This window comes from Vicugna pacos, chromosome 21 (assembly GCF_048564905.1).
Source record: "Vicugna pacos chromosome 21, VicPac4, whole genome shotgun sequence".
Classification (NCBI taxonomy): Eukaryota; Metazoa; Chordata; class Mammalia; order Artiodactyla; family Camelidae; genus Vicugna; species Vicugna pacos.
The window spans coordinates 21,250,303-21,276,724 of NC_133007.1; the positions used below are offsets into that span (position 1 = coordinate 21,250,303).

Below are 26,422 nucleotides of genomic sequence, written 5' to 3' on the forward strand. Positions count from 1 at the left end.
GGGCTTTAAATATAAATTCAAAATAATTTAAGAAGTTCTTTATCATTATAATCCTCCCTCAAATCTTTCATCTCTTAAAAAAAAAAAAGTTTTACCATAAAGTAGCAAGGATTGAGATCACTTATTAGTCTTCTGTTGTAGTAGAATGTCCAATTTCTGCAATCATAATTATTTCTGGAATCTGGCTTGGAAAAAATCTGAAGGGTTGTGGTATTTGTGGAGGTGGTTAAAAAATGGAGAGCCTTCCTGGCAAGAACCCAAGTAAAGACGACAGCAGAGTTCAAGATGCTTTGCTGGGTTAGCTAGAAAGGAGCAGATCTACAAGGGTTTTTTTGGAAAACACCAGCAGAGCAGCCATCAATGCTACTTTTGAGAACAACAGATTAACAGAAATAGATGTATGTATGTATATACTCACATATAGACATGTACATGTGTGCGTTTGTGTACACACATATCCTAGCTCTACCTACTGAAAGGGACTCGGAGCAATGATATCCAGGCAGCAATGAGCACATCTAGCACCCAGATCTGGATTTCACAGGAGCCATCTTCAAGAACTCCCACTAGCTAAGTCTGGCACAAGCAACATCAAAATAAATCAGAGCAACAGTGTTAACTCTTGGGGCAAAATAAGAATTGTGAAATAAAAAGAAAAAAAAATACATATATATATGTTCCCAGTTCTTGACACAGTCCTTCTAAAACCCTTATTTAATCTCCTGAGTGACAGGGGTGCTAGGAGTATCTTTTTACTTGGTCTTTGACTCTGGTTCCTAACACAGTTCCTATATCCCTTGGCATTTCCTAGGTGATAAGAGCAATCTTTGTTCTAATGAGGTGACTCTGGATGGCGGCTGGTCACCTAAGACCAAACCATGACTAGAAACTTGGAACTTTCAGCCCCACCCCCACCTTCTCCTGAGGAGGGGGAGAAGGGCTAAAAATTGAGTTAATAATTGATCCCGCTTACGTGATGAAGCCTCTATACAAATCCCAAAAGTACAGGGTTCGGGATGTTTTCAGGCTGGTAAACACACTGACATGTCAAGAGGGTAATAAACCCCAACTTCATGGGGACAAAAGCTCCTATGGTCAGGATCCTTCCAGATGTGACACAGAGGTACCTAAAAGGGTGCCTAGCTATTCATCTGTATCATTTGTAACATCCTTTATAATAAACTAGTAAATTCAAGTATATGTTTCCAAGTTCTTTGAGCCATTCCAGCAAATTACTGAATCCAAGGAGAGGGTTGTGAGAACTCTTGATTTACAGTTGGTCAGTTAAAAGTACAGGTGACAATGTGGGACTTGGGATTGGCATCTAAAGTAGGAGGCAGTCTTGAGAGACTGAGCCCCTAACCTGTGAGGTTTGTGCTAACTCCAGGTAGTTAGTGTCATAAACAAATTGTAGGACACCTAGTTGGTGTCTGAAGAGTTGAAAAACTGGTGGATGTGATACCCCTACACATTCGGTATCAGAAGTATTGAGAGTAGAGAGGAAACATTAGTGTCTTTCCTTTAGTTGGTGTCATAAAAGTAGAGGAGAAACAAGCTTTTCCTTTTAGAAATCCTTGAGTCTATACTGATAAAGAAAGTAAGCTTTACCCTATAGTAATAAATGAGGTATGACGGAATTAGAAAAATCACAATTTGACAATCATCATAGTAATAACTGATCAGGCAAGTACCATCAACAGATGCTGATGGGTTAACATCTGACAAGAAATAGATTATTTAATAATAAATATTATTATTTATTTATAGACTATAAATAGAGTATCTTCCCACAACATAAGTATTAACAAATAAATATAATATCTTTATTCAATAACTTTATAGTGGAGAAACCTAGCAGACACATCTTAACCAGTGATAAAAGTTACATCACCACCAAAAAAATAAATCATCCTGTGCAGCCTCCTGATACAATGCACCAAGAAGAACATGGAATCACTTCAGAGGTACTCCTGCCAAAGAAAACATCAGAAAAATCCAAAATTGGGAAACATTCTAAAAATGTCAAGACCATAAAAGATAAGGAAAGACTAAAAAATTGTTCCATGCTGAACAGATTAGAGAGACAACTAAATGTAATATATGATCCTGAGTTGGCTCTTGGACTCATAAAGGACATTACTGGGACAACTGGTAAAATCTGAATGGAATCTGAGGATTAGATGGGTAACAGTGGATCAATGTTAATTTTCTCTGACTGTGATGTTGTAGTATGGAGTTCCCTTAAATCAAGGAAATAATACACTCAAGAATTAAGAGATTACGGTAGGCAAAAAAAGTCCCCATTCTAACCCCTGGAACCTATATACCTTAAATGACAAAGGGGAATTTAGGTTGAAAATGAAATTACGGTTGCTAATAAGCTCACTTAAGATAAAGAGACTATGCCAGGTTATCTGGATGGGCCCAATATAATACAAAGGGTCTTTAAAAGAGGAAGAGGCTGGCAGAAGGAGGGAGTCAGAAAAGAAATGTGACAATGAAGCAGGGTCAAAGAGATGGGATGAGAGAACTTGACCTATCATTAATGGTTTTGAAGATGGAGGAAGGAGGCCACAAGCCAAGGAATTCAGAGCAGCCTCCAGAAGCTAGAAAATGCAAGGAAACAGATTCTCCCCTAGAGCTTCCAGAAGGGAATGAAGCCCTGTCAACACGTTAATTTTAGCCCTGGAAGACCTGAGTCAGACTCTGACCTACAGGACTGTAAGATAATAAATGTGTTCTTTCAAGCCACAAAATTTGTGATAACTTGTGACAGCAGCAATAGAAAACTAATGCAGGAGTAACACAGCATCATAATCTCTGCACTTGTTCTTAAATCATTCAAACATATTAACATGTTGGGAATCTGTACAAAGATATGTAGGAACACTGTACACTATTTCTACATTTATCTAAATTTGAAATTGTTTCAAAATAATTTTTTTAATTAATAAGAACTACATTCTGACTTACCAGAATTTTCCAAATAGTAGTTTTGCAGGCAACTTACCCTTCTAAGGCCAGAAGACAGAATGTAGTTATCTTGTTATTAAAAAAAGGAATAAGGGAAATAATCAGGGAGGCTATGGGCCAACCTCCAGAACTTTCATCCACTACTACTAGATATTCCAGAGCCCTTAGTGGGGGAGGTATAGCCCAAGTGGTAGAGTGCATGCTTAGAGGTCCTGGGTTGAATTCCCAGTACCTCCTCTAAAAATACATAAATAAATAAACCTAATTACTTCTCTCCCTCAACAAAAAAATTAAATAAATAAAATAAATTTTCAAGATCTCACATACACACACACACACACACACAAACAAACCAAGATTATACAGAGCCCTTACCTGTAGATAGTGATATGCGGAGATAAAGGACGGTTTGAACCAGTGTTCTTACTCCAGAATCTCTCCATCTCTTCTTTGGCTGTGGTTCCCAAAGGAACAGCACTAAAATAAAACCAAAAGGTTTCAAAATGATTAAAAGTAAACTTGGCTGTAATTTTTACACAACAAAAAATTAAAATAAAAAAAGGTAAGCTGGACTAGATGAACCCATCTATTAGGAAAACATGTTTGTCCACTCATCTTTATGCCAAATTTGTTTCAGTTATTAGCAACCTCAATCACCCAATGAGGTCATATCAAAGGATAACACTTCTTTCTAATCCCCCAACATAGGCCCTGTAATGGAAGCTAAACTTCTTTCTTGTTGAGCAGCAGGGCAAATACAATATTTCAAACCTATTTACATAAATGGGTTACCTTTTTCCCAGGCCACGGGTGGTATCTCATACATTATCACCTGCTGTCATCTGATTCTTTCAGGTTCTCAAAAATCAAGAATTGAGGGGAGGGTGTAGCTCAGTGGTAGAGTGCGTGCTTAGCATGCACAAGGTCCTGAGTTCAATCCCTCGTACCTCCACTGAAAATAAATAAGTAAATAAACCTAATTACCTCCCTTCTGGAAAAAAAAAAAACTTTAAAAAAAGGGGGGGAGGGTATAGCTCAAGTGGTAGAGCGTGTGCTTAAGCATGCACAAGATTCTGGGTTCAATCTCCAGTACCTCCTCTAAAAGTATATAAATAAATAAACCTAAATATCTGCCCCCAAATAAAAGAAACCAAAAAAAAAAAAAAAAAAAATCAAGAACTGGATCCAGCTCAGGACCTCTGAATAATTCTTGGTTTTCCTTGTCACTGGGCTAGGATGAAGCCAATTGGTTTGTTTGTTTTGTTTTGTTTTGTTTTGTTTTTTGAAGCCAATTGTTAAACAGCTATCTTCAACAATTTAACTTATTATGTGCCTATACAAAACATGATTCCATCCCCCTCAAGAAAATATCTCCCCATGGATTACTTATTAATTAAAAGTTAAAAGTTAAAAACAGTAACTCCATAGTGGGGAAAAAACTTAGCACACATTTCTGTATTCAAATGATCAAAGTTAAAATCACTGATAATGAGGCAAACAGCATCAAATGCCTCTGATGTGACATACTAAGGGTGTAACATCATTTATACATTACTCCTGCCAAAAATGGATAACCTGAATCTAATCATTAGAAAACAATCAAACAAACATAATTTGAGAGGCACTCTACAAAACAACTGACCAGTATTCTTCAAAAATGTCAATGTCATAAGAGACACAGGAAGGCTAAGAACATTCCAGATTAAAAGATACTAGAGAAACATGACAATTAAATGTAATATGTGAGCCTAATTAGATCCTGGATGGAGAACAGGTGGACTGTATTTCTTTAAAGTACATTATTTGGAACAAATGGAAAACCTGAAAATTGACTATATATCAGATAAGATTACATCAATGTTAAATTTCCTGAATTCGATAATTTCATTTGTATAATTATACTGTGTTTCATAAAGTTCTTGTTCTCAGAAGTATTTAGAAGTAAAAAAAAAAAAAAAAGTATTTAGAAGCAAAGTGCCATGATGTCTACAACTTAATCTCAAAGAAGTCAGAGAAAATAGTAACAATAATTATACATATATTAGGCTGAGCCACACTAAACTGTCAATATTAGGCCAGTTTTGACCTACAAGAATAACTGTTTTATATGGCACAAACTAAAATATATAGAATGATAAGTAAACACAGCAAAAATGTTAACAACTGATGAATCTAGGTGGAAGGCATACAAAACTTCCTTGCACTATTCTTCCAATTTTTCTGAAAGTACAAAATATTTCTTAAATTAAAAGTTAAAAAAAAAAAACAGCACAGAGGCAATTGTTGAAGCCAACAGACTAGGAATGAATATTGCAGGAAGAAACAGATTTAAAGATTTACTCCTGGGAGCTGCCCAAAATTAATGGTTACAAAAACATTAAAGGAAGAAAGACTAGACTGGAAGAGAATTAGATACCAAGCAAGGAATCAAGAAATGGAGCAAATCAATGGAAGTTAAACATAGCAGAAAAATTGAAAGTGAGGAAAATTAATAAAAGACCAAAGAAATACTTATCCTTCCTTCTTCCACTACCAAATAAGAAAAATAGTGACCACAATCACTAAATTTTCAGCCAACCATCTTCAATTATCTGCTTTCATACATATCCTCAAAATCGCAATCAACACTGAGCAGTCAAAACCTGTTGCTTTTCCTTCAGGAAAAAAAAAAAAAAGTTAAATAATAATAATAATCTCCACAGATTCAGGAACTTACTTTCTGATACAGAGTTGAGGACTAAGGTGGGCACGGAGGCAATGACGGCCAACATGTCTGCAAGATAAGAGGACCAAGAGTCAATACACATTTAGAGATCAACTTCAGTACATCAACTTCTCTGTTTTTTACCCTACTAGACATAGGGGTAGGGGGGAAAATTAGGAATAAGATGAAAACAATGACAGTATCAGGGTCCTTGGGATATTTTCTAGTTGAAAAGCTACAACTTTAAATAATTTGAGATTATTATCACAAATACTATTTATAAATGCAAAATAAAATTCTAGCTGAACACAAATAATACAAGGTAAAAGAATAATTAGAGTTGGCAATGTTTAATGAGAAATACAGAAAGTGATTTTAAGCTAGGTCTTAATGGAGGTGAAGGTTAAAAGACAGAGGTTAAAAAAAAAAAAAACAACAGAATAAGTCACAGGCAACATCAAGTATGATACAACTTAGCTATAGTAGACACCTGCTGCAATTGGAAGAATTTAAAAGGTTTGAAGAACAAGGGGTTTGTGGAGGGAGGGTCCTAAATATTAAGCTGTCATTTTAGGAACTCCCATCAAGTTCCAGACAACCTGGATGAACTTCAAGTCAAAAAGGTTGTCATGTAACACTGCAAAAAATATGAGAATGCAAAGATTTCTCTACCACCTATCTGAAAAGGTACTTGAAGAGAGAACATACGTTTTCCACTAAAAAATTGCTATTTTTGAAATGTACACATCAATACCAGCACTGCTTTTCAAGTCTAAGATGAAAATATGCCCAGGCATTCTACCTTAAGAGAATTTAACTGATCCAGAATTCATATGGTATTATGAAAAACACATGATCATCACACCCCTTTACTCACATTATATCAAATCTTCCCAAAAGTATTTAAGAAAGTTATCAGAGTGAAGCTCTGGGACTAAAATTAAAAAGGGAAGGATATAGCTCAGTTGTAAAGTGCATGTTTATCATGATGAGATCCTGGGTTCAATCTCCAGTACCTCCATTAAAAAATAAATAAACCTAATTACTTCTCCCCACCAAAAAAAAAAAACAAAAAGAATTAATCAGAAGTGAAGTTAGAAGTCGGTTTAGAAAAATACACTTGAGATTTTACAAACGTTTATTGTATATTCATTATGTGCACTGTGGGGCTATAAGATCATGGATCGCTAAGATCCAATGATCTTCTAGAAAGGCTCATTTAAAAAAAAAAGCTCATGATGTCCCTCACACCATTGATATTAGATCCAGAAACATTTTGAACATTATGCTTTACACTTGGACACTAGAAGGGCCCACTATTTGAAGGAAAAATAATCCAACCAACACTTCCTTCAGCTCTTCCTTCTTTCCAGCTTCAGAGGCAAGAGGTGAATACAGACATTGTGTATCCAGAGCTCCCAGAAAGAAAGAAGTGGGAAGAAATCTCTTTAAATCAATCGAAGTAATTGTGACTCTGAAGTTGCAGGGCATGCATTCCTCACACCAGCCCAGGTCCCGTCACTCAGCTACCCAGCAAGAGTTTGCAGATGTGGGTTGGAATCTACAGCGTTCTCTGTCTAGTGCTATTGTTTCCCGGACAAATACCAATGTAAACTTTCCACAAGGCCCTAACAGAAACTAGTTGCATAACCTTATTTGAAATACGACAAGAGCAGATATCTAATCTATCCTTGCCTTTCATGTGAAATCAGGAACCCTCAAAAGATTTCTTGTTTCCACCCAGGAATAGTGCTTTATATATTACAGCTAGAAAGTAATAGTACTTTCTTTGTTTTATTTTTAATTAACAAGTCAGAACTTAACATTTCTAGTTAGTGCTGTCCCCTTCCCCCCTTTTTTTGTAAAGTGAAAGCAAGTTTATTTAGAGATACACACACTCCACAGACAGTGTGGCCCATCTCACTCAGAAGGAAAAGCGGCTTAGGAGATACATACTCCATAAGCAGAATGGGGGCCATCCCAAAACGCAAGAGGAAGAAAGACCAAGAGGAGTGGGGGTGTTTAGTTTGAAGTAAAAGTAGATACACATTCCAAGTGTTGTCCCCTTCTAAATGCATTATACATGTCTCCCCAAAAATGTAAGTTGCTCAAATTGTTTTTGAATATACCTGTCTCCCCAAAAATGTAATAGTTGCTCAAATTGTTTTTGAAATTCTTCTCAGTATTGGGGCAACAACAGTAATGTAGAAGGAACACTGGACAATGTAAAAGTTAGACTGGAGATCTAGATCAGCATAAATTGTGTAGCTTCACTGAGTCACTGAGCTTCAGCTTTCTTGTTTATAAAATGGGACTGATATCACTTGTTTTATTTGTTGCTGGGAGGATTATATGAGAAAATGTACAGGAAAGCATTCTCTAAACTACAATGTATCACATATATGTAAAATATTAATATTTCATTGGTTTCCTCAAGGTCTTCAGAATTTGCATCACATTCTTTTAAAATCTCTTTGTGGTATAAAAATATTCATCTGCTGAAACTGGATTTGACTTTTGGAAAAAACAAGTTATTCAAAGCCAAGTGTACGTGATTGAACTGAATAAAAAACCATTTTGGTCCAAAACAAGATGTGACTGTAATATAATGAGTTTCTCTTAAATGTCCTCTAAATTTGATATGATGGTATGCCAAAAAATTTAGTTTCATAAATGTCTGAGGTAACAACAACACTAAAATATTTATATAACCTTGAAAGACATGATCAAGAGCAATCACTTATGTACAAAAGTTCTGATTAATGGTATGAGCACTCAACTAACTACAAAGCTACAATGTAAATCATCCTTGACTTTTCTCTCAACACCTCCCCCGCCTATATACACAAACACACACACACAAGGCATCACCCAATCCTACCAGTATTATCTAGGAAATTGCAGTCCATTGTTTTAGTCCAAATGTTCACCTCATCTCTCACTAGGAGGAGTATAACAGGAGCTCTTGAACTGATCTCCCTAAGCACTAATCTCTTCCCTATCATTCAATGTTACCAGAGTTAACCTATTGAAAAATAAAGTTAATTTCCTCACTCTTCTGCCTAAAGTCTTACCAGTTCATTACTTATAGTTTAAGGTTCAACGTGACCCAATCCAACTCTCCTACAAGTGGGAGATTCATTCTCCTACAAGTTCCCTTCAGCCCCCTATACCTCTATCATACTGAATGTTACAATTTATGCCCAGGCAGACTAAGCCCTCTTATAACCACATGCCTTTGCTCAGGTTGTTCTCCAACTGGACCTCCCTCACAGCCTGACAAAATCAACCTTCAAGACCCAACTACTCCCAAATAGCAACTTCACCACTCCCTTAGCTTTACTTGCTACACCTGCCATGCTCCCATACCACTTGTTCATATCTCTCAATCAACATTATACTGCTTAATAATTAATCCATTTATCTCTTTTGCTAAACTTTGAGCTCAAGAATAGGACCGGGATACTTTGCATCTATGGCACCTATAATAACGTCTGGCACATAGAAGAGGCTCAGAACACATGGCTTGAGAATAAGTATGCTTATTTTTAAAAGCAGTTTTAGGACTTTAGAATTAACTCTTATTTTTAGAGGTGTTTCATATGTAGCATTTAATATGATGAGCAATGTCCAGAGGGTTAATGACTCTTGGTGGCTTTGTGCTTAAGCTGCATGAACATTACTAGACAGAAGCCTAGCTGTTCTTCGTTTAGTTTATATCTCCGTCTTGGCTTTGGCAAGTCATTCCTTGACTGAGTGCCAATAGCGTTTGTGCTACTCAGTTGGTTATTCATCCCCAGCTAGTCCATAACTATTTAGAGAATATATAAAATATAGAGCACTATTCAAAAGCCATGACATATAGTACTGTGATAACTAATAATTTTTAGTTAGCTAAGTATTAAAAATGTTTAGCCAATATTTCTCTTAAGTGGGTTCAAGTTATTACTATTTTCAAAGGAAGAAATCACAATAATGCAATCAGCCGTGACTTGTCCAAAACAAATGTAATTAGTGGCAATGCTAGAACTAGAAATCAGCCCCTAAAATTCTTTAGACAGTATTTTCCTTTGAGGCTAAATCAGCACATTATAAATAGTTCCAAATCCCTCTAGCAAAATGGAATTAGACCTGGAACTTCCATAAGGAATTTTTTTTCTTAAATTCCCTATTTCTCTTCCTAAAAAAGCCCTTGTGAGAAATGAATAGAGAGGTGCCATTCCCATGAGAGTTTCTACCACTAATGAATCCTAATGGTGACAGTCCTACATAGCTCAAAATGATAGACTGGACATACTTAGTAAGTATGGTGACCCTTGGCTTCTAAGCACTAATCATGAAACTCCTAAAATGAACTGTTTTAGAACCAATACAATCATTTCAACCTAAATGTTAATTCCACCAAAAGCCTGTAGCATCTACCAAAATTTGATACATCAAAGAATTCAAAGCACTCAATTATGTAGTATCTGTAATGAAGGAGGTAGTCCAGCAAGCCTAGTCTTGGTACACTTTAGAAAAAAAGACACCTTTGGAGATGAGAGGCAGAGAGAAAAAACGAAGGATTAAGATAAACCATTCCTGATCTCAACTCCAAGGGGAGTTCTGTCACAGAGAAACTCTATATAAAGTCCCTCTATTTTTATATTGGGTGACTGAAGTGGAAAGAGAAATGAGAAGATATTTGGGAAAATCAGGAATTAAATCTCAACAGCATTAAAGCTAACTTTCCATAACAAACAGTTTCCAAAAATAGTGCTGGCACGAAACTATGATGGGATTTGTACCAAGAGCGTCTAAAATCATTAAAGTCGCTATAGCTAGAAAGGTTCTGAGCAGAGAACGAGGCCTTGTAAACAGAGGGTAGTTCAGAATGGAAGAAAATCTAGGGTATTTCTCTGGACGGTGAATTGACACTGTACAGAAAAACCAGGACATCCACTCCTCCCGCCTCTAAGTAAAACAACAAAGTAAAACTTAATTTTCTGCGCTGCTCTGGGGCAGGAGAGGGACCGCGATAAGGCACTTTTAATCGTTAGCCTGGTTAAGTGTCCAGACCTATCACTCTCTGCTAGGGGCCTGTTATGAACTCGGACAGTGCCCCCTCATTGCCAGCAACTGGTGTCTGCAGGAGTAATACGCAAAGGCAAAGTACAGCAAGAATCCTCTCCTTGAGGCCCAATCTCTAAAGAGAAAACAGAGCTATTTCTTTTCACGGAGCTTGGCTCTGAGCACGGCCTTAAGAGCCACCTGGGAAAGAAGTATTAGAAGTGGGGCAAGCAGAGGGGAGAGAAAAAAAAGGGGGGGGGGTAGGGTTGGCGAGAGCAGCGCGACCCGGCCGAAAGGAGTGTGAAAGATAACCCGCCAGTGACCCTGAAACCCTAGAGGGTGCACAGGAGCGGCTGGGGGAGGGGAAGGGTCTCAAGGATTCCAGAGCGCCTGGCCTCCACCCACAGGTCCTTTCCTTGCCCAGGCACAGGTAAACATCTGTCAGCAAGGCGTGAGGGGCCAGTACAGGACTCCCAACGGCCGCCGGCACCGACTCCCAGACCCACAGTAAAGTCACCTCAACAAGAGCGCAGCCATCTTGGGTTCCGGCCTGGACGGAAGTGACGCCAGACGGCCCCACCACCTCTGGGAGGGGAGGGCGAGGTGGGCGGGGTCTCTGTCACGTGACGACCCGGCTCTTAACGAAGATTCGTAGCCTCTCTGCCTCAGGCCGGTTCAGAGGACTTGCTGATTTTCTTGTACGTTTGGTCTCTGCCCTCGCCTGCCTTAGCTGGCTTCTACCAGAATTTGCGAAGATTTCCCAGAATTGTCGTTGATTCAGGCTCTTCAGTCTACATTTTACCTACGTGTATACAGATTTTGTTTCGCACCACCAAACGGAGGACTAGCCCCAGATTCTTCACTGCCGACTTCTCGGTCTAGTTTCACTCCCTCTCCCTTCCAGGTGGGACTAAAAACGTCTTGGTAGGGCTCCTGAGACACCCAGGGAAAAAGATACTTTGGGCTCCCTGCCATTGTGAAGTGAACCTTCTCTAATACAGAGGTGCAGTGCGCAAATTGAGATCCGTAGGGGAGTGAACCTCACAAATCAGGGTTCCCAAGGGCTGGGAGCCTCCTCTAACCACCTCAGTTAGCTTTTGCCCCACAATTCCTGAGCTTTGAGCTGCTGCGTGAACTAGACGCCCACTAACCAAAGACAACTCTCCCTTGTTTCTTGTTTCTATGTGGGTGACACCCACTGCCAGAAGAACCTTGGGGGTGGGGGTGAGGCAAACTCGCTTTGATTTATATACATAAAAACAGTTTTGAGAAACCTAAGCACAGCAACCAGAGCGCTTACAACTTAACAGAGAAAACAAGCAAGTGAGAAAGGAACGAAAGGGAGCAAAAGTTCTTGAGTCTCTATTGAAGAGGGAAGAGGAGGAGGAGTGAAGGAGACAGCCCAGAGCAACTCTTGTTCTACAATAAAACATTCATTACATTAATATTCAGATCTTATTTATATTTAGCACTCCTGCACTTTTCCTTTCAGGACTTAAATAGCACAGATTCACTTATTTCTGCATCAAATGAAAATGCTATTTTGCATTTCTATAATGCTGGCAAAGAAAGCACTTTAATAGACTTCTAGATTGGAAAGGACCTTAGAGGCTCTCCAACCGGATTTTCTATCCTGTGGATGGATCTCCTCTGCAACACTGCTGACAGCTGAGCTTCAAGACTCTGCTCTAACACATTCAGTAATGAGTACCTGAAAAAACAAGTTTAATTGACTAAAAACTCAGTCATTAGAAAGTTGTTACATTACATACAGTTTTCTGCCATTGATCCTTTCCAGTCATTGATCCTACTTTGGCTCTCTGAAGCTTCACATTAACAAATCCAATGAATACCTCTTTCACTAAATGCTTTAGTTTCACTTAACACGTGTATTGACTTTTTCCCAGAGTCTGTAGAAGGGGATTCAAAGATACATATGTGTATGTTGTCTTCCAGAAGCCTTAGGTAGATAAAAAAAAAAAGTAGCACATAGATAAAGAAAGAAATACAACAAAGAAAGTAGCAGCCCTTGAAAGGGGTATAGGTTAAAGTGGTGGTAGATGAAAGGAGAAAGTGATTACTTGTAACTGGGGAGACAGGGTTAGGCAGAAATGTTGACTACAACATCCTGTAAACATTTATTGATGATGATGATTTTGCCTGTGGAGTTTATGATCAAGCCTCCTATTTAGAGCTCCACAACCCAAATCCAATACTAATCACTAAATCCACCAAGACTTTGGTATAAGGAGATGCCAGGAAGGTACCAGGAGCCCACAGCTTTACAGGTGAGCCTGTGGTGGTCCCAAAGCAAGAATGAACATTGACCTTTCCCTTCAGTTAACCTCTACAGCCTGTAATTGATGGAAATGAATCATATTAAAATTCAAACCAAGGGTTAAGGCAAGCCCCTTACCACCAGGACTTATCTTAAAAATAAGCAGAAGGGAGAAGCAGGGTCTAGTCCAGGCCTGAGGTGAAAGAAGGGATGGGGAAGAGGTAAAAGAAGGGATGGGGAAGAGAGAAAATCATTCCAGATAGGAGTCTGAGAGGTTCAGTGAAAAGCTAAATTATTTCAGATGATCCCAAGGAGAGAAACAAAGGTGGCAACAATCAGGAGATCTCTGATCTGAATGATTTTTCTGGCCAGATTTGTCTTAAAACTCTGCTCTGACCATGTAGATGTTCCCATTCCTAACCTCAAATACCACCCTAAAACCTTCAGGAAATTCTTATGATGTACCCACTTTAGTCTGTCATTTAAGGCTGTTCACAAACTGGCTTCAACTTTCTTGTGCACACTCCTTTTCTACAATGCCCCTTCAAGATCCCCCAAATCAAGTCAAAGCAGAGGACACCAGATCTGCCTTGAATATGCCCAATACTTTGCAAAATTAACCCCCAACACACACACTTGCTTGTCTCTTTGTCTTTGTTTTTGCTGTTCTATCTGCCTAGATACCTTCATTACTCATTTCTCATTTTCAAAATGGCATGCATCCCTCAAGATGGATACACATCTAATATTGCCTTCTAGACACGACTCCCTCTTCCTCTGAACTTCATTTATTAAATGAAAGTTATTTTTGTATTTAATCTCTGTTACATAATTTAATCTTCCTAATATAGCTCTGTGTGCCCTTCTTTATATTCTCAGCACTTTGTTCATCACTCTACTATATCAAGCATCATGGTTTATTGTATTTGCTTGTTGATGAGTTTGTCCTCTGATCCTCTTTGCCTCCCCAGACTAGATTTTGAACTCCTTGAAGGAGGATCTTAATTTTTATTCCTCTTTCCATTACCCACAAACCTGTGACTCTATATGTAGCTGGCACTCAATAGAACTTTGTTGCTTTGTTCTAAGCTGAAATGGGCTTAAACTGCAGCATGAGGCAGTGAAAAAATTCCTGAAAAAGAAGGAAACATCAGGGGATTCTTCCCTGGATATTTTCCCATGGAGAAAAGTTCTTATCTGGGAAGAATCACCCAGGATGCAGGGAGATGGGGGGAAAAAAAAGACTCCCAAAGGACCTGGTCATCTCAGGAAGCCTATAATGCAGCCCATGGTAGTCAAGATAACAAGGAATGTCCTGTTTCCAAATTCTCTGGGGGAGACCTGCCTCTAGCTCCTAAGGCTCTTGGGGAGCCACTTTCAGGTAAGGAGGCTAGGGAGGAAACTCTTTTCATAGCTTTAGGATTCAGGTTCCCCTGCCCATCTATCCCTCAGAGAAATGTGTTTGTGTCCTTTTTTCTGTCCCCACCACCACCACCACATTCCAGCCTAGGGCAGGGGTAGGCCAACAGACACAAAGCCCTCAGTGTATGGGGTGGTATGTGTGCCCCCCCACTCCACCCAGAGGACACAATACCCGTTCTGCTTCCTGCACTCTGCCTCCCTCCCCACCACCTCTCAACTGCACATGCCAGGCTGCAATTGGTTACTAGCTCAGGACAGCCCCCTCATACTGGGGCCCCGGGGGATTTTAAGCGGGTTCCAGGAGCCCCCGCTCAGTTCCTTTTCCCCCACTCTCCCAACCCCGCAGACGCTCCGGGCCCCAGCCCCTGCCCCAGCTATGGCTCCTGGGGCTCCCTCGTCCAGCCCTAGTCCTGTCCTGGCTGCGCTACTCTTCTCCTCTTTGGGTAAGTGGAGTCACCACAGTCTGGGGTCCCTGGGGCTCAGGTTGTCTCTCAGCAACCTTCCCATGGCCTTCACTGCACTCCCCACTGCAATCAAAGAAAAGGTGAGCAAGAGCAGGAACATATATATATATATATATATATATATATATATATATATATATATACAGTTTGGAGGGAGGCAGTAAAGGTAAAGGTATTCTGTGAAGGGAGAAGGTAAAAGAGAGTGTAGAGAGCTTCCCTGAGGTGGAGCTGTCTGGAGCTAGGTTGGTAACTAGTAACATGCCCTCAGAGCCATGCTGAGGGCCTAGTAGGAAGCAATGTTAGAGCTTGATAAGAACACAGGTTCAGACGTTTCAGACATCTGGTTCTGGTCCCTACTCATCCCCTAGTTGTGCAGGAGGTACCTAACCTTAGTTTCCCAGAAAAGTAGTCAGAGAAAGTGATCTAAGGAAGGAGCCCAAGATTTGTGGTCCCAACTCCTCAGATCCTTTTTCTCTTGGTGCCTCAGTTTCTCTCTGTGGATCAGTTATCCATTATGTGGGTGAATGGGAGGTTCCAGGAGATTCTAGAATCTTGTCCATCTAAAACTGTCTTCCACCTGAGTTGACCAACTCCTTCTTTGCCATGTGGCAGATGTTGGGTGAGAAAGAGAAGTTCAGAGTAGAGTTATTTGAATGGATCCTCCCCTTCTCCAAAATGCCCCGAAGCCTAATGCAATGGGTGAGCAGTAGGCAAATGGGGGCCTGGGGAGCTGTCTGATTCTCTGTTGTCTCCTTGAGTCCTAAACTCAGAACCTAGACTCTTTTGGGCTGTACTGCACCATTCAGAGGTACTCTGAGAAAATGTTAAGGATAAGGAGTTGGAGAAGAGAATAGTAAGGGAAATGGGGAGAGGGAATCTTGGAGTATAAGGAGGAGAGTTCTGTCTCAGCACCTGACCCACTCATAGAATCATTGAACAGAGCTGAAGGGCAGTGGCTGAAATTTGAACAGGAGGAATAGAAGTTAGATCCAATGAATAACCTTCCTTGTTACATTTGGGATTCCCAAGAAGGCTCTAAGGCTGAATCCCAGGAGGTGAGTCACTGATATTGCATTCTAAGGTGGGGGATTTAGGACTATGGAGCCCAAGGGGGAGAGAAGGGGGGAGGTATGAGCCCCCAGCATTGGTCAGACAATAGGTCTCTGTTTATTTGGTTGCTTCCTCCCCCTCCCATAGAACAAAAGGGTCTACAGTTGCCCCCAGCCAGGGCCAGCCCACACACATAATCCCTCTGGAATGGCTTTCCTTGTGTGGGTGAGTCTTGGGAGTGGCACTGGGCCAGAATGGCCAAGAGGAGGGTGAGGAGGGTCAAACCAGAACCATAAAGGTCTCACATGCAGAGTCATCTGAATTCTGGGCTTGGGGGTCCTGCTCTGCATCAGCTTCCCCTGAGTGGGGTATGAGTTCCTTCCCTCTCTGACCTGCCCACCCCACCCCCCACAGTCAAGAGCAGCTGTATGGAAACCAGCAATGAAGACAGCTGGGCCAGGGAAGAAGACTTACTTTCTCCAGTGTCTTCTTCTTTTTTTTTTGCAAGAAATTTGAGTTTGCCATACTGTGAAATACTTTGCAGCTGTTAAAAATAAGATTGATCTCTATGAATCAACATGAAACACTCCCTCAGGTACATATATTCTTAAGCAAAAAAAAAAGTAGAATATAATTCAATGTATGTTAAAAAGGAAAGCTCCACAGGAACAAAACTATTTCTTACATGTACATGTATATATTGAGTTTGATACATAGAAAATGGTTACACATTAAACTGATAACATTGGTTATGTATGGGAGGGGACTAAAAGAAAGAAATTGGTTGGGGGATTTCAAGAAAGAATTTAGCTTTCTTTATTTCTATTGCTTGAATAGTTTAAGAAGAATGCTATATGTGTTATCTGTATAACTTATAATGTTTTAAAATTGTAAAGGTTACATCTAAGGGATAGCTTAAAAATTAGATACTGACCCAAAGGGAAAGTAAGACTTGGAGACAGACTCCAACTTCTAGAAATTGGAGAATTCTGTTACTGCTGATTTCATTTCCTCTATCAAACATGCTGAAGAGCTTGAACCAACATGGTATTTCTATTCATTTATTCAATTAGTCCAGACTGACTTGGGCCTCAGTATTCATCATTTCTGCCCCAGTCTTTGCTATGGCATGTGACTAAGCCTTGACTTCCTGTTGATCTCACTTCCTCTATATCCCTCATTGGGCTCACATGTGCATCTGTTTCCCTCTCTGTTTGCAGTGCTCTCCCCGGCCCAGGCCATTGTGGTTTACACAGATAGGGAGGTCCACGGTGCTGTGGGCTCCCAGGTGACCTTGCATTGCTCCTTCTGGTCCAGCGAGTGGGTCTCAGATGACATCTCCTTCACCTGGCGCTACCAACCTGAAGGTGGCCGGGATGCCATCTCGGTGAGTGCCTGGGAGAATCCTGGGATTGGATAACAGAAAGGGTGCTTCAGAGAACAACAGAAAAGAGATCTTGGGCTGAGGAAGGGGGAATCCTTTATGAGCCATAACCCCAACTTTGGCAAGGTAAGTGGCAATCTTTGTCATCCTGACTAGGTCCTATCGACACTAATGCCCCCTCCCCAGCACCATGCTCTCCATCCCAGAATCCCTCACTCTGAGGCTAAAGCTACATGCTTCTCCTCATTCCTCATAGATCTTTCACTATGCCAAGGGACAACCCTACATCGATGAGGTGGGGACCTTCAAAGAGCGCATCCAGTGGGTAGGAGACCCTTACTGGAAGGATGGTTCCATTGTCATACACAACCTGGACTATAGCGACAACGGCACTTTCACCTGTGACGTCAAAAACCCACCAGACATAGTGGGCAAGACCTCTCAGGTCACACTCTATGTCTTTGAAAAAGGTGTGAGAGGAAGTGGGACTGGGCAGGGGGAATGGGAGGCAGTTCAGAGAGGGGATCATGCCTCCCCGAGAGGCTGGGGGAAGGGGCAAAATGCCCGGGCTTATGCCTTTCTGGCACTGGGAGAGTGGGCAAAAGGCAGACTTGGTTGGAAAGTCTTACATTCCTCAACTGCAGGGAATAGGTGCGGAGCTAGGAACGAAAGATGCTTGTCCCTGCTCATTCCTCGACTTCTCTTCCTCCCCTCCTAGTGCCTACTAGGTACGGGGTAGTGCTGGGAGCTGTGATCGGGGGTGTCTTGGGGATAGTGCTATTGTCGCTGGGGCTTTTCTACCTGGTTCGTTACTGCTGGCTACGCAGGCAGGCGGCCCTGCAGAGGAGGCTCAGGTAAGGGGCGGAGCCTGACTCCCCTCCCCACCCCGACTACCCCCCCCCAATCTGGGCGCAGACTACTCCGTTGGGTGGGAGGGCCAAAGGGGAGAGGAAGCCTTGACTGCTCTGCCAGGGGTTCCGGCGAGGCCAAATCCGTTGCACCCCTCCCCCATTCTCTGTAGTGCCATGGAGAAGGGGAAATTGCACAAGCCTTCGAAGGACTCGTCGAAGCGCGGCCGGCAGGTTAGCGGGACTTGGGGAGCCGCCTGGCAGCAGTTAGGCGGGGGGATGGGAACAGTCCAGCCCCACCAGATCGATGACTGATGTGTGCACCCCTCCCCACAGACGCCAGTGCTATATGCCATGCTGGACCACAGCAGAAGCACCAAAGCTGTCAGTGAGAAGAAAACTAAGGGGTTGGGGGAGTCTCGCAAGGATAAGAAATAGCGGTTAGCGGGCCGGGCGGGGGATCGGGGGCCAGGGGCAGAGGTCTCCAAAGGCGCTCGGGTGGTGGTCATCGAGATGGAGCTTCGAAAGGATGAGCAGAACTCGGAGCTCCGGCCTGCTGTCAAGTCCCCCAGCAGAACCAGCCTCAAGAACGCCCTCAAGAACATGATAGGCCTGGACTCAGAAAAGTGATCACCCCCCCGCCCCCAGGCCCTGCCAGAGCAGGGGGACCTAGGCTCCTCCATCCCCTGTCTAGGTGCTTTCCTCCTTCGCTCCCCAGCCCTGCCCTGCCGGCACCTCCCTTTGAGATGTAAGTTTCATTCCAAAATTCATTCCCCAGGCACTTCATATTCTCTCCTGCCTTTACCCCTTGGCTTTCTGGGAGCCCAGGGCCCCATCCTACCCTTCACCTGCCCCAAGGACTGTGTGTTTGGTGCCTGTTTCTCTGGCGCCGAGAAGAAAGGGACCTTGACACCCTGTGCCTCAATTCCAGGCCACCTGGTATCCCATCCCCTGCACCACCTAGCCTATCCCTCTGGCTCTTTTCTTTCTGACCTTCCCTCCCTTCCATCAGGTGGCCCAGTTGCCTGCTCTTTTGTCCCAGCTAACACCCAGATCACCCAGATCAAACTCTCCTTCAGGGTTTATTTAGATTGTTAGTTATTTTTTATTTTTTAATCCATTCTTGTTTGTTTGTTTGTTTGTTTATCTGTGCCTATGCTCCACCCTCCCCCCCATGACTGAGTACCAATGACGTCATGTGGCTTTTGCAATTCCTTAACCCCCATCAAATCCTTAACTGAGTCTAGCAGAGGGGCCCCTGATCCTCAAACCTCAGCTATAGGAATGGTGCCCCCTGACCACATTGGAGCACTGTTCTGAGAGTCATGGGAAAGGGGACAGAGACAAAGGATCCTCATAGGTCAGGGGGCTGAGGAGGGGGCACATGAGCCTAAGAAACAGCTTTTAAATAACCAAAGAGAAAGCAGAAAAAAACAAATGAGAGGTGGGGGGAGAGGGAAGAGGCTGCACTCCCAGCCACAGGGGATTCTTAGGATTTTTCTACATTCTGTACATTTCTTCTCAAACTCCCAAATGTCCTTAAATGTTTAATAAACACTGACATTTCCAGAAGCTGCTGCCTCCATCTCCAATTTCCTCATTCTCCTGGGAACAATCCCTGTCCCTTACCCCATCCCTAACTTCCCACCTTCCCTATCCCTCTCCTCCCCAACCCATTCTCCTCCCCATCTGGTTTCAGTTGTTAAGAATTTAATTTTATAGTATGGGATTACATAGTATAGTGGAAAGAACTCTGAAATAGGTTCATAAGACAAATTCGTACATTCAGCAGATACCCAGTGGGTTCGTACTGTGTGCTAAACTGTGTGTCAGGCTCTGCATTTACATGGGTTATAACAGACTCCCTCTTCACCAAGATCTGAATCCTTAAAACGTCTCAGCCACTCACTAACTGTGTGATCCAGGGCTAGTTACTTGACTTAGGTGACCCTGTTTTAACATTTGTAAACAACTGAAATAATGATATCTGTCCTGTTTAATTCCCGGGATTTTTGTAAGAATCACATGCGATCCTGTGTATGGAAATCCCTGTAAACTATAAATTGATATACAACTAAGATATTAAGAATCAGTCCTTTTAAGAGGTTTCTTAATCTTGCCTAAAGGGTTACACTTTATAAACTAGCACTAATCTCGTTTACCCCTACAAACACATTCACATACAACTTTGTTTCCTTGGTGCGCTATTTTAGGTATACTATTAATAACTTATCAGCTAGTTTGTGGGTATGCCAATTTAGGCACACCATTAATATCCTGGAATCCTTAAATAATTGTGGAAAAACATACATGTGTCTTTTTCCTCTGGGAGTTATTGACGGTAGAAAAACAAGCTTCCCACAAGTCATTTCTTTACCTTGGTAAGAGGTTAAAGATGAGATTTTTGACAGCAGATTTACCAAAACCCAGAGTGCTTCCATTTATTTCAAGGGATGTCTTCCACTTCTCTTAAAAGAAAACTTAACCCAAATTAATTTAATTAAAAAACTAATAGATTCCACTAGGTAAATACAAATCAAAACTACAGTGAGATACCTACCATGTCACATCCATTAGGATGGCTACTATCAAAACCAAAACAAAACTAAGTGTTAACATGGATGTGGAGAAGTTGGAACCCTTGTGCACTGTTGGTGAGAATGTAAAATGGTACTGCCCCTGTGGAAAGTATGAAGATTCCTCAAAAAATTAAATATAAAATTACCATATGATCCAGCAGTTCCACTTCTGGGTATTTATCCAAAAAAATTAAAAGCAGTGTCTTGAAGAAATACTTGTACACCCTTGCTCATAGCAGCATTATTCACAATAGCTAAAATGTGGAAGCAACCCAAATTCCAACTGATGATTGGATAAATAAAATGTGGTATATCTATACATACAATGGGATACTATTCAGATGTAAAGGGAAGGTATAGCTCAAGTGGTAGAGTGCATGCTTAGCATGCAGGAGGTTCTGGGTTCAATCCCCAGTACCTCCTCTAAAAATAAATAAACCTAGTTACCTCCTCCATCCCATGCCAACATAAAATAATTCAATATTCAACTGTAAAAAGAAAGAAAATTCTGACATATTCTACAACATGTATGAACTTGAGGATGTTAAGCATAACAAGTGAAACAAGCCAGCCATTCAAAGACAAATCCTGTGTGATTCCACTGTATGAGGTTCTTAGAGTAGTCATAATCATAGAGACAGAAAGTAGAAAGTAGTTGTCAGGAGCTGGAAATGGGAGAATGGGCATTTATTGTTTAATAGGTATAGAGTCAGTCTCAGTTCCACGAGATGAAGAGTTGCAGAAATGGATAATGGTGATGGTTGCACAACATTATGAATGTACTTAATATCACTGAAATATACAGAATTTTAAAAGATTGAGGTAAATTTTATGTTAAGCATATTTTACCACAATTTTTTTTAATTGGAAAATAAAAGCTAATAGAGTTTATATAGCTTTTTCAGAGTGGGAGAGGAAGCTTAGTCACAACTCAGTAAAGTTGGGAATATCAGGTGGTGGGGAATAGCTCAGTGGTAGAGGACATGCTTAGCATGCACAAGGTCCTGGGTTCAAATGCCAGTACCTCCAATTAAAAAAAAAAAGTTGGGAATACCTAAGTAAAGATTAGATTATCAGTGAATCAGAATACAGAGTTGGGAAATGCAAGTAAGTGTGAGAACATACTATATCATAAAAATAACACTTCAGTTCAGTGATAAATGAATGGATTATTTAATAAGACATATTGATGCAATTGACTTTTATGTCTGGGAGAAAATAAAGTAAGATCTCACATCACATAGAAAAATAAAATCTAAATGTTAAGAAATAAAATACAAATATCAGAAGGAAATAAGAATTTTTGTTTAATCTTCAAATGGGAAAGCCTTTTAAACAAGCCAGGAAGTCCAGAAATCCTAAAGAAGTACATAAAATCTTGCACCCCTTTAATGGCAGAATATAAACAAAACCAAAAGGTAATCATGGAGAAAAATACAACACAAATGAATTATCTTTCTACACATAACAGGCGAACAACTCCTTTATTCCCATCTTCAGCTACTGTCCCATTTCTCAGGTTCCCTCTATAGCAAAACTTCTTAAGTAAGTCTGGGGCACTATTCTTCCATTTTCTCTTCAACTCACTCACTCCATCGCTCTACTGAAACTGCTCCTGTCAAAGGGCATCAACGATGTCCATTTAGCCAAATTCGAAGGTCACTTTTCAGTCCTCATCCTTTCAGCAGCATTTAATATTATTGGCCACTTTCTCTTTCTAATAACACTTTATCTCTTGGCTTCCTGGAAACACAGTATTATGGATTTTCTCTTACCTATTTGAGAAATGTATGACAATTTTAAAGTAGAGATTGAAACAACCAGGAAGACATCTTTTGTTTGTCCCACGGGATGTGTGTTTGTTTATTCAAATTAAAGGTTCATTTGATTATCACAGAGCAACAATTATTTTGAACTGAATGTTGTTTTCCCCCTTTAGATGGGAACTGCATTCTCACTACTCTCACTTCCTTACCTGCCTGACTACTCTTAGCATGAATTTGCTACTCTACATTAAAACAGCTAAGAAATTGGACATAGTGAACAATGAAATGTGAAAGTGAAGCTGGAGAAGGGAGGTTATAGTCAGACTACAACCCAGAGCTTCTTACAGTTCCTCAAACAGGCCAACAGTCCTGGTGTCCAGCTCTGGCTACATTAGTTACTCCTCAAACTCAGAGTCCCACTGAATATTCTGTTATCTAAAGACTAAATTGTGGAAGTTTACTTCCGACAGGGGTAACAGTGAAGGACAGTGGTGAAGGAAAATTCTCTCAGTGAAAAAAACAAAAACAAAAATAAAACCCAAAAAAGTTATACAAATGTAAGATTAACAAGTTTGATCTAATGAATAACATAGTGAAAATAGTTAATAATACTGTGTCATGTAATTGAATGCTGCTAAGAGAGTAGATCTTAGGCCTCTCGTTCCCTCACCTTCCCAGATGGCCTTCACTCTGTCTATGGAGTGTGTATATACTTTTACTTCAATCCTCCTCCCCTACCCCATGCCTTGTGGCCTCTCTGGCCTGGAGATGGCCTATACTCTGTCTATGCAGTGGGCATCTCTCTGAATAGATCTTTTACAAAAAAAAAAAAATGTAGATCTTAAATTTTCTCACCACAAAAAAGAAATGGTAACTACATGATGAGATGGAGGTGGTAGCTAATACTATGGTGGTAATCATTTTGTGATTTATAAATGTATCTAATCAGCAATTGTATATCTTAAACTTAACACAATATGTGTCAATTATAGCTCAATAAAGCAACAGGGGAGGAAGGGAGTTATACCAAAATCTATGTTCTATATTCCTTCCCAGAAGACAGTTTTCATGTATAGAAATAAATGGGACATGCAAAGTTCTTTTGAGAAATTACTGCTAAAGAGCAGAGAGTGTCTTGTCCATTGAGCCAGGCTCCACTGAGATAGTGGAGTTTTCATTGTATCTCCTCCCTCCTGGTTAGTCACACTCAGGAAATAAAAGGGATCAGAATGCCTTCTCCTTGGGAAGCTGTCACCCATCGTGGGTGAAGCCACGTGTTTGAGCCTCCCCAACAAAAGCAGAGAGTTTGGGACTGAGCAGAGTTGTACACACACAGAGTAAAAGAGAAATCTCTTTCACTAAGCAAAGGGTTCATTCTAGTGTGTGTGAATATTATTTAATATTGTTCTGGGGTAGAATAAAGATTCATCAGAATCTGTGTGTCTGATTTGCTTAAATCTCTTTGCTTATTCTAAAAGAACCAAAAGTTAGGAATTGTCTAAAGAAGGAACTCATCCCTGTTTTCAGCAAGACCTAAAACAGGAATCAAACCAAACCTGCTTTAATTCTCACTGTGGCTCTCTGTGACCAGGGATAAATCACCTGACTGCATAACTTTGTGTTTTGTTAAGTTAATATCTATCCTATGGTGCATTTAAAAGAAGAAATTGAGAATATGTGTGAACCACGTCACTAAATACCCGGGATAGAGTAGACGACCCATCCGTACTAGGTCCTAGTCATTATTTACGACCCTTTTTTTCCCTATGTTCAGTTGAAGCAAGTGGGAAACCTCTCCCACAAAACACACTCAGGCAGGAGGGCCTAACTCACTGCCTACAGGCCAGATCTCAGTCTACTACTGTCTGCTTCACAATTCAGACACCATCACAACACAGACAGATCCTTTTGTCCTGTAAGGGCTTTCCTTTCTGGACATTAAGTGTAGCTCCCAGCTGAGCCCCCATTATTTATCCTGCAGTCCTTCTCTAAGTATCTAGCCCATGGTAAAGACTCACAGCTTATCAGTAAGCTTTAAGAGTCTCTTTTAGGGAAAAAGGGATGGAGGCAGGAAAAAGATGAGCTTCTGAATTTTCAGGCAAGTTCTGGGCATGGCTTTCCAATCCCCACAGACCCAGTGCCCCTTTTACTATTCTGAAATAATATTCATGTGATGTAAACTATGCACATAATTTCAAAAAGTAGATATGGTACTCTGTATTATAAAGGTGAAATGAAAGATTAATTTATAATAAAGTTGTAAGTATTTTAATGTGAAATGTTCAGGCATAACTGGAAGCATTGGTGACACAGATTTCTGAAATGGTAAGCAACTCTTGGTAAAGTTCTGAACAAAACAAATCACAAGTTTCTTCAATCTACATGTTAGTTGCATTTCTGGGAAATTCAGTGTTTAAAATGGTGCAAAAGATACTTTGTGTTTATGTGTAAAATGACATTGGATTCTAGGTGCCCTCAGATTATAACAGGTTTTTCACATTAATATCCAGTGGTACTTTTAAAAGACATGTGGGATATGGGACAATTTTATTTTCTGCAACACTGTCCTGGTCATCGCAATATGTCTAGCATCTTTGGCCCCTGGACACATAATACCAGGAAACCCTCCCCTATCTCTACCCTACCTCCCAACATCATGACAACCAGAAAATACCCCCATGGATTTCCAAAATATCCCCTAGAGGGGAGTATACCACCCTGTTCAGAACTGGCTTGGGGAAATGAGTCCTGGAGCCTTCCCAAGAGTTAGAGAAAAGTTTGGTTTCATTTCTTGATGGCCACATCTATTCACCTTTATACCTTAATGTGAGTCTATTGACCCTTCCTCCTTTCTAGGAGTGTTTATCAGCCCTACCTCCCAAGTTCTGAGCCCCATTTCGCTATCCATTTCACTTCAAACCACCTTTCATTCCAGAGAAACTACCCCTATGTTCCTTGGAGCACGAGAGAGGCAGCTGGATGAAATCAAGGCACTGATAGAATTCTGGGAGGAGTCTGGCAGACAAATTAGGTAAAGCCAGATCTGGTGGTCCCCTAGAATATGGGGGACCAGGGAGGTTCTTGATCTTACCTATATGGGCTATGAGGGATCAAGTAGGCACACCTGGGCTCAGCTAAGGGAAGCTCAGACCTCTAAACTAGGCCTGACAACATCCTTGACAAACAAGCTATCTTCTCTTCACTCATCCACTCCCTTATCAAGGTGGTACAAAGAGCACAGGTTCCAGAAACAGACCACCTGGATTCTGGTCCTAACTCACCTATTCACTTGCTTTAGGAAGGTCATTTAATCTCTCTGTGCCTCGATTTCTTCATTTGTAAATGGGGGACAAAATAGTTCCTATGTCATAGGGTTGTAAGAATTAAATGGGTTAATATATTAAAAAGTGCTTGGAACAGGATCTGGCACATGGTACGTTATGAATCTTAAATATTACTATTGTCACCGCCATTCATGCCCTGCAGGGACTGTAAGGCTAAGGAGTTACCCCAACTTGGGGGATGAACATCCCTGAGCACTCTAAATATGACGAAACCTAAGTCACTTCAGCAGGTTTCAAATGTAAAATCTCCTTTTCTCTGACATCACAAGGAGAAGGAGGAGAAGGTATTTCCCTTAACATAGGACCTCCCCATGAATCACTGTTCAACCTTCCTAATATCCTAGAGCCAAGGCTTGTTAGGTATGGATAAACTTTGGGTATAGGTTGCCTTCTAGGAATATTGTCCCTTGCTTCCTACTCAGAGCTGCTACATGGTTTCAACTTCTGTATTCTTGAATCAATACTAAGAATTGAGGAGGGTGGGAGAGATAAAGCAATCCTTGCTCAATTTTCAAGCATTTGGCTTCTGTTTCAACATATAGAGATTATTTCTCAGCAATG

The 26,422-nt window shown here is 40.9% G+C and overlaps 2 protein-coding genes across 2 annotated transcripts in view; one reads left to right on the forward strand and one right to left on the reverse strand.

Moving 5' to 3' along the window:
• SDHC (succinate dehydrogenase complex subunit C) overlaps nt 1-11,305 on the reverse strand; it is a 28,220-nt gene extending 16,915 nt beyond the window's left edge. Inside the window, exons 1-3 of the mRNA XM_006215701.4 lie at nt 11,244-11,305; nt 5,690-5,746; nt 3,349-3,450 (exon numbers count right to left, since the gene is read on the reverse strand). Of these exons, the coding sequence (XP_006215763.1) occupies nt 3,349-3,450; nt 5,690-5,746; nt 11,244-11,263 (179 nt within the window). The 5' untranslated portion in view covers nt 11,264-11,305. The remainder of the gene's footprint in view (nt 1-3,348; nt 3,451-5,689; nt 5,747-11,243) is intronic.
• A 252-nt stretch (nt 11,306-11,557) lies between these two features.
• MPZ (myelin protein zero) lies at nt 11,558-19,744 on the forward strand. Its single transcript, XM_006215700.4, is given in 7 exon segments — nt 11,558-11,630; nt 14,773-14,869; nt 17,161-17,327; nt 17,581-17,794; nt 18,043-18,178; nt 18,346-18,406; nt 18,509-19,744. Coding segments are annotated over 6 exon segments (939 nt in total). The 5' UTR covers nt 11,558-11,630; nt 14,773-14,802; the 3' UTR covers nt 18,803-19,744.
• Nucleotides 19,745-26,422: the final 6,678 nt, after the last annotated feature.